An 8,260-nucleotide genomic window follows, 5' to 3' on the forward strand; every position below is an offset into this window, starting at 1 on the left:
TGCCACCAGCTGGCCAATGGGAACGTGCCGTCTTAGGACGCCGTCCAATCGCAAGGAGGCTCCGCCTCCCCCGCCTCAGTTAGCCAATCCGCGAGGGGGACTTTAGCTCCCAGACGCCCTGGCGGCTTTACTAGGTAGTGCCTCGCCCCCAACTCCGTAGTCGCTTTGGAGCCTGCGCGGAGGAGGGCGTGCGTGGCGAGTGCTGTGGTTTGGTGGCAGGTCCTTGGCTTTAAGTGTTCCTGAGGGGAGGCAACTGGGCAACTTCCAGGAAAGGAGACGAGACCCGCGCGCTGCGGTAGACAAGGCTGGGCACCTGAAAATCCGCAGTCGGAAGCAAGAGATTGTCCCGTTTCCAGAGGGCCCGCCTTGCGAGGACGTCGGCCCCATTCCTGAGGTGGGAAGCCGGAGACCCTCACAGATCCGCCGGACCATGCCCGGCCAGGGTGTCCATCTGATGGGACTCGGAAGCCCCCCTCCCACGGGGCCGGCAATGGCTCCCACAGGTGACCCAGGACCCCCCCGTACCGCCCTTGCCCCTGACTCTTATTTGTTGTTTTACCTTTTCCACCAGAGGATGCCTGCAGAACAGCCTTTGCTTGCTGTGCAGGAGGCCCTGAGGAAGTGCTTCCCCGTGGTGCAGGAGCAGCAGGGCTTGTGGCTGGACACCGTGCGGGACTGCCGGCCCCTCCTCCACTCGCTCAGCAACCTGGCAGAGCAGATGCAGGCAGCTCAGCGCCTGCGCTTTAAGGATGTGCCGGCGCTCCGGGCCTTCCCCGACCTGCAGGAGCGCCTCCGGCGCCAACAGCTGCACTCTGCGGACGTCGTCCAGGACCAGCTAGCTGCAAGGCTGTAAGGCTCCTGGGCGCTCCCTCTTGAAGGAAAGATCCTAAGCATGAGTGTCATAAGTAGCTCGCATGGGTCAGAAGGGCGGCTTTCTCCTTCCTTAACAGCTTAGCATTTTGATGTGTCGCCCACTCCCCTCCTTTCCTTAAGTTGCTGTGGGACCTCTGTCATCAGTTAGCCGGGCCTGTTGGCTCATGCCTGTAATCTGTAGCTACTCAGGAAGCTGATGGGATCTGAGGTTCGCGGTTCAAAGCCAGCCTGGGGAGGAAAATTCGACTGGAACTCTTATCACCAGTTAACCACCAAAAAAACGGAAGGGTCGCTGAGGCTGGTTGTGGTTAGAGTGCTAGCCTTGAGGTAAAGAGCTCAGGGACAGCACTTAGATCTTGAGTTCAAACTTCATGATCGACAAAAAAGGAAAAGAATAAGGAAAGAAAGAAAAGCTATCTACTAGTATTTCTCTTGTCAGAAGGCAAGCATGGTAGTGTGGGGGTAGGGTAAGGGGTTAAGCTGAGTTGCAAAAGCAGAAAAGGGTGGGGAGAGAATCCAGATCTTGGTAAGATTTCTTGGGTAAAGATTAAAACATATGTAGGTTCATACAAAGAAATAACGTTAGGGCCGAGAGCATGGCCTAGTTAAGAGTGCTTGCCAAGCATGCACAAAGCCCTGGGTTCAATTCCTCAGTCCACATAAGCAGAAAAAGCTGGAAGTGATGCTGTGGCTCAAGTGACAGAACGCTAGCCATGAGCAAAAAGTATTCAAGGATAGTGCCCAGGCTTTGAGTTTAAGCCCCTGGATTGGCCAAAAAAATGTTACTGGATTGGGAGTGTGCCCTAGTGGTAGAGTGCTTGCCTAGCATGCATGAAGCCCTGGGTTCCACTCCTTGGTATTACATACACAGAAAAAGGACCCAGTTAGCTTCTCCATTTTTTTTTTTTTTTTTTTTTTTGCCAATCCTGGCTTTGAACTCAGGGCCTGAGCACTGTCCTTGGGCTTTCTCAAGACTAGAGCTCTACCACTTGAGCCACAGCACCCCTTCTGGCTTTTTCTATATATATGGAACCAAGGAATTAAACCCGAGTCTTTATGCATGCTAGGCAAGCACTCTACCATTAGGCCAAACTCCTCGCCCAGTTATCAATTCTTGAGCCACCTCTATCTCCCAGGTACTACCACCAATCACCAATCTCTTTAGATCATGGGCTCTGTTGAGAGGGATTTTCCTGTGAGGTGCATCTGGTCATGAGAAGGGCATTATTGTCATAATTTGAAGAAGGCATGGCTTACTCCTGTCACCTACTATATTAAAGCTAGATATTCTGTTAAACATCCTGCAGTGCACAGGGCAGCCTGCCACAACACAGCCATCCTATCCCAAACACCAGTAGTGCCGGGTCGAGAAGCTCACTTCCTACCCCTGCTGTGATACTGCTTCATGTCATCATCTTTTCCCCAGAGCCATCCTTCTCAAGGTGCGTGACACTGTAAGCAACCATGTGGAGCAAGTGTTCCAGACCTATGAGCAACACGCAGGTGTGGTGGGCATCGATGCTGTCCTGCAGTTCTCAGATGTGAGCCTGTCTGTGTCTGACATGTTGGAACAGCTGCAAGACATCGAGAGACATTATCGGTATTCATATCCTTTGTGTCCAGAAAACTATATAGTTTGGGTATCTTTTGTTCCTGAACCTAGAGTCCTGCATTCTTATTTTTTGGTGAGAGTGGGATTTGAACTTGGGTGGGCCTTGTCACTGTCCCTGAGCTCTTCAGCTCAAGGTTATTGCACTGCCACTTGAGCCATAGTACCACTTCCAGTTTTTGGTGGTTAATTGGAGATGAGTCTGACTTTCTTGTGCTTTGAACTGTGTGATCCTCAGATATCAGTCTCTGAGTTGTTAGGATTACAGGCCTCAAATACTTTACATGCTAGGCTTTGATACAGGTGTTGCGAGATGGCGTTATATGTCCTATGGAAAAAAATAAAGTGGAGATGTGATATTTGGTTTAAAATAGGATCGTGAAAGCAGGTATTAGGAGAAAGTGGCATTGGAGCAAAGATTATTTTTGTGAGTCTTGTGAACTTTTCTGCCCTGACTGGCCTTGAACTGCAATCCTGTTGCTCTCAGCTTTGCAGGTAATACTTCCTAAAAAGTGTTACAAGAGTGAGCCACCAGCCTGGCTTCATTCGGACTCTTAATCAGCTGTTGGTAGCTCCCAACAGTTTGTCTCTGGTGTTCTTCCCTCTAGCCTGTTTCCAATTAATGGCAGTTGTTCATGTGTGTGCAGGAAGTCCAGTTTTGACCAGGAACTTCATACAGAATGGTTAGTGGCTTCTGTGACTCATAGGCAAAGGTTCAGGATCCTTACCTTGGTCTTCTGTGTTCTCTGTGTTCTGACTCACACACTTTTTGTATATGTCAGTTGCCCTGGAAGGCTGCTTTTCCCTCTCTTCTCCATGCTTCCCCACTCCCCATGCTGGTCTCTCCTGCCAGCTGGAATGTTCTTTCTTTTTTCTTCTTCTTTTTGTCAGTCTGGGGCTTGAACTCAGGGCCTGAACACTGTCCTTGGGCTTTCTCAAGGCTACAGCTCTACCACTTGAGCCACAGCACCACTTCGGCTTTTTCTATGTATGTGGTACCGAGGAATCCAACCCAGATCTTCGTGTATGCTAGACAAACACTCTACCACTAGGCCAAACTCCTGGCATTGTTCTGCTTTCTTCTAACATGGATGTATTCATCTTTGAACCATCACTGAGGTTTGTCTTTCAACTCACTTTCCTTTTCAGTTTCTGATTCTATGAGTTTCAGGGAAGTGAAGTACTAGGTTCTTCCCTGTAGCATAGAACCATGGCACTAGAGTTGCCCAGAAAACACTCGTGGCTCAGGTCAGTCCTGCCACATAGTAAAGTGGAATGGTGAGCACACATTTACCTGTAGTTTCCCATTGCTGACCAGGGTTCTTTCTTTGTGCAAGAGATTTTCTTTTCTTTCTTTTTCTTCTTTTTTTTTTTTTTTTTTTTTTTGGTGGGTCATGGGGCTTTCAAGCTGTCCCTGAGCTCTTCAGCTCAAGGCTACCACCCTGCCCTTGAGCCAAGCCCCACTTCCTGTTTTCTAGAGGTTAACTGGAAATAAGAGTCTCTGGTCCTTTTGTGCCCGGGCTGGCTTTGAACCTTGATCCTCAGATCTCAGCCTCCTAAGTAGCTAGGATTACAGGTGTGAGCTACTGTGCCTCCTGGCTTCTCTCTCTCTCTCTCTCTCTCTCTCTCTCCTCACACACACACACACACTCGCTCGCTCGATCGCTCTCGCTTTCGCTCTCTCTCGCTCTCTGCCAGTCTTGGGGCTTGAACTCAGGGACTGGGTGCTGTCCCTGAGCTTTTTCCACTCAAAGCTAGTGCTATACCTTGAGCCATCGCTCCACTTCCAGTTTTTTGGTGATCAATTAGAGATAAGAGTCTAATAGAGTTTCCTGTACTGTCTTAGAGCTGTAATCCTCAGATCTCAGACTCCTGAAGTATCTAGATTACAGGTATGAGGCACTGGTGCCTTGCTCTTTGTTTTCTTTTTGAGCAGTCCTTAACTTCCCAGAACATACCTGAAGAGAAAGTACCTCTTCTCCTCAATCCAGTGGGAAGATTTGGCAGGCATCCAAGCATTACCCAAGGCCTGGGACCAAATTTCAGAAGATGAGCACCAGGACTTTGTGGAAGGTACTGGTTCATTCTTTTACATCCCCGTTCCCTAACTCTAAGGATTGTGTTCTCTGGCAAGGTAACCTGTCAAATTTTCTTTCTTTCTATTCCAGATACCCTATTGAATTTTTCCTTCTTCCTGAAGGAGTAAAGAAACTGCGTATTTATCTGGAGGCCTGGAGCCTCACAACTGAAGGCTGATGGGACCACAGATTCTAAAGAAACAACGTAACAGCTTGATGTGTTTAAAACATCATGCTGGGCTGGGAGTTTGGCCTGGTAGAGTGCTTGCCTAGCATGCACAAAGACCTGGGTTTGATTCCTCGGTATCACATACATAGGTAAAAAAGCTGGAAGTGGTGCTGAGGCTCAAGTGGCAGAGTACTAGCCTTGAGAAAGTCCAAGGACAATGAGCTCAGGCCCTGAGCTCAAGCCCAGGACTGGCAAAAAACAAAAACAAAAAAAAACATCATGCTGAGGCCATAAGTGTGGCCTAGTGGTAGAGTGCTTGCCTAGCATACACAAAGCCCTGGGTTCGATGCCTCTGTACCAGAGAAAAGGCCAGAACTGGTGCTGTGGCTCACATGATAGAGTGCTAACCTTGGGAAAGCTCAACAACAGTGCTCAGGCCCTGAGTTCAAGCCCCAGGACAGGCAAAAAAAAAAAAAAAAAAATTCAAACAACCAGACAAACAAAGGCCATCATGTTGAGAAGGACTAGATCTCAAGGACACTTGCTAGTAGATATCGCCAGGGACTCTCCATGTCAGATCATGGCTGAGGTTACACAGCCACTGCTTGTCCTCTTCTGAGGCTCAGGGAGAGAGGATGATGGTAGAAAACAGGAAAGGCTGTGTTGATGAACACAGTGTCCAAAGCCCAGAGTAGCAGGGAGCCCCTGGCATTACTTGAAAAATTATGTCTAGTTGACACCAGGTCTTAGTTTTGTTTATGACGGTATCTGACTTCACGATGATAGAAATGAATGGGTCTGAGGATGTAGTTCAATTGTAGAGTGCATATTTGGCTTGCGTGAGGCCCGAAGTTCATTCCTCACATACAAATGAAAGGACAAAGTGATGTTGATGGAAAATATTTTAAAATGTTTGAGCAATTTTAAATTTCCTTATAATCAAGCCAATTTCTGTTTCTTGAACTTGCCACTAGGGGGAGATGGCACAGCATGAATCCTAAAGGAAACTGTCTTTGAGGGAGCTAAGGGCTAACAACTGGAATGGGACCTCCTGGAGTATGACGGTTTTCAAAATTAAAATAGCTGTGTGTTTTTCTTGTGTTTAAAGAAATGTAAGAAAAGATCTAAATGTAGAACAATACTCCATCAGAGTTGATAGCCTTTCAAAGTCCATTCACAAAATTAAAAAAATAAGTTATTGTTAAATTGTCTTTTTTAAAATTTCATGTATAGCATGGTTGTGGTTCATATCCACAAAAACACTCAATACAACTATATGCCATCATTTATATTATATGCAAATGTATTATGCCTTTTATAGCTTACATTTTATGTGCGATTTTACATTTTACACATAAAATGCTTTCCATGGTCTTCTTTCCATGCTGTCTGGCTATGAAGGGAATACATTCAGATTGTGAAAAATTGAAATATTACACAGAAATACACCATTGCCAACTTTTTCGGTAACTTAATCAAGCGCTATATATTATTCCAGAAATTAGAAAAATTGTTTACATAATAATTGCAAATAAAACAACTCAAGATATTTGAATGCAGGGTATAGCGCTGGGCCTTGTGCAGATTAGGAATGTGCTCTGCCACTGAGCTGGTCCCCATGCCCTGAGATTTTTGAGACAGTCTCGGTGTGGCCTAGACTGGACTCAAAATCATGATCCTCCTGCCTCAGTCTCATGCATGCTGGAATAACAGGTGTGTGTTACCATGCCAAGCATGGGTACAGACTCATGTTAGGTCCTGGGATAAAGCCTGAGTATATACCCTAGACCTGGCAAATGGTAGCAGTTCAGTGTAGCAGGTAAGCAGAGCTCAGAGAAGAATTGACCAATTGTAGGAAACGGGCAGATGAGTCAGATTGTGAAGAGCCCTTGCTCCTGACTCGTACATTGTATTTGGTCCTGCAAATGAAGTGTGTGTGTGTGTGTGTGCATATAAGTATACAGGTATGTATAGACAAGTGTAATGGTTAATGAAGGACTAATACATGAGGCTGGCCCCTAAGATGACACTGCCGAGCAACATTCTAGCCATCTGCAAGTATGTAAATATGCCATATGATGTGTACATACAAAATCATGCTGCATTTCTCAGCTGTATCTGTCTTGTGTTTGTATACTTAAGGCTTCTTGAGCCTTCTTTGAGACAGGTAATGATTAAAAAGTAACATAAGTTGAAATGTTGCTTAGTAGTAACTGTAATTTTTATTTAGTTCCCTCATAGTTTTCTGCTATTAAAATGCCATCTATTTAGCAGGGTACCAATGGCTCACACATGTAATCCTAGCTACTTAGCAGAGCTGAAGAGCTTAGTTTGAAGCCAGTCCAGGAATGAAAGTCTGTGAGACTTAACTGTCATTAGCCAGCAAAAAGCCGTAACTGGAGCTGAGGTTCAAGTGGTAGAGTGTCAGTCTTGGGCAAAAAAGCTAAAGGACACTACCTAGGCCCTGAGTTCAAGCTCCAGTATGGGCTCCAGAATTAAGTAAAACACTAACTTAGGGCAATCACCACGCTGAGACTACTTGTCTCCTCACTAGGTAATGCCTCTTACTTATGGAGCAAGAATTCTGTTTCCCTTGGTTGAGTCAGAGTGAAATACAGTCAACTGGGACAAAATGAAGAATTTTGGCTTCTCTCTTTTTTGTTCTTTTTTTTTTCCAGTCCTGGAACTTGAACTCAGGGCTTGAGCATTATCCCTGAGCCTCTCTGTGGTCAAGGCTATCACTCTGCCACCTGAGCCACAGCACCACTTGTGGCTTTTTCTGTGTATGTGGTACTGAGGACTCAAACCTAGGGCTTCATGCATGCTAGGTGAGCTCTTTGCCACTAATCCACATTCCCAGCCTTGTCTTTTCTTCTATCCTTGTCTTGACTATATTCACAAATTAGTTTTAATGTTCTGCTCTCAGAGTATGAGCTGTCCCAAGCCAGTGGGCCACTTGGGCTATAAAGAGAAAGACTTTTGCCTGCCCAATGCTTTATGGTGACCATGCTAATTGTCTGCCCTTAAAAAGGATGAGAAGCTAGGTACTTTCCAGATTGCCCAAGCCTGGGCTCCTTTCTGCAGCCGTTTCCCTATGGGAAGGGAGTAGGAAGGAGGGGAAGGAACATGTTCATAATTGACTCGGGAAAGCCTGTTATATTGCTTCTCACCTAGACCTGGGGTGAAGTCTCACTCAGCCTCTAGCTATGTGACTTCCTTTCAGACTGCTCACTTATCCTGTCTGTAGAATAGAGAAGATGATATATTAGGTTCATGTAAGAAAAGTACGTAAGGGCTTTGCATACATTTGAGCGATCAAAATTCACTAAACAGCTATTAGTCACCTACTCGGTGCATAGCTCTGCCATACTCTAGTTGGTTTTGTATGTGTATCTATGCAATAATGGGGCTTGAACTCAGGGCCTGGCACTCTTGCTTAGCTTTATTGCTCAAGGCTGATGCTCCAACACTTAAGCTACAACTTCCACTTTTATCCTTTTGATATTCCTTGAGGTTACGAATCTCAAAGCT

The 8,260-nt window shown here is 46.1% G+C and overlaps 1 protein-coding gene across 1 annotated transcript; it reads left to right on the forward strand.

The window, feature by feature from the left end:
- Positions 1–205: 205 nt before the first annotated feature.
- Airim (AFG2 interacting ribosome maturation factor) lies at positions 206–6,559 on the forward strand. Its single transcript, XM_090335194.1, has 5 exons — positions 206–394; positions 572–849; positions 2,300–2,479; positions 4,437–4,555; positions 4,651–6,559. Exons 2-5 carry the CDS (start codon positions 575–577, stop codon positions 4,686–4,688), a joined length of 612 nt encoding a protein of 203 aa, XP_090191320.1. The 5' UTR covers positions 206–394; positions 572–574; the 3' UTR covers positions 4,689–6,559.
- Positions 6,560–8,260: the final 1,701 nt, after the last annotated feature.

This window comes from Megascapheus bottae, chromosome 6 (assembly GCF_031878675.1).
Source record: "Megascapheus bottae isolate mThoBot1 chromosome 6, mThoBot2.hap1, whole genome shotgun sequence".
NCBI lineage: Eukaryota > Metazoa > Chordata > Mammalia > Rodentia > Geomyidae > Megascapheus > Megascapheus bottae.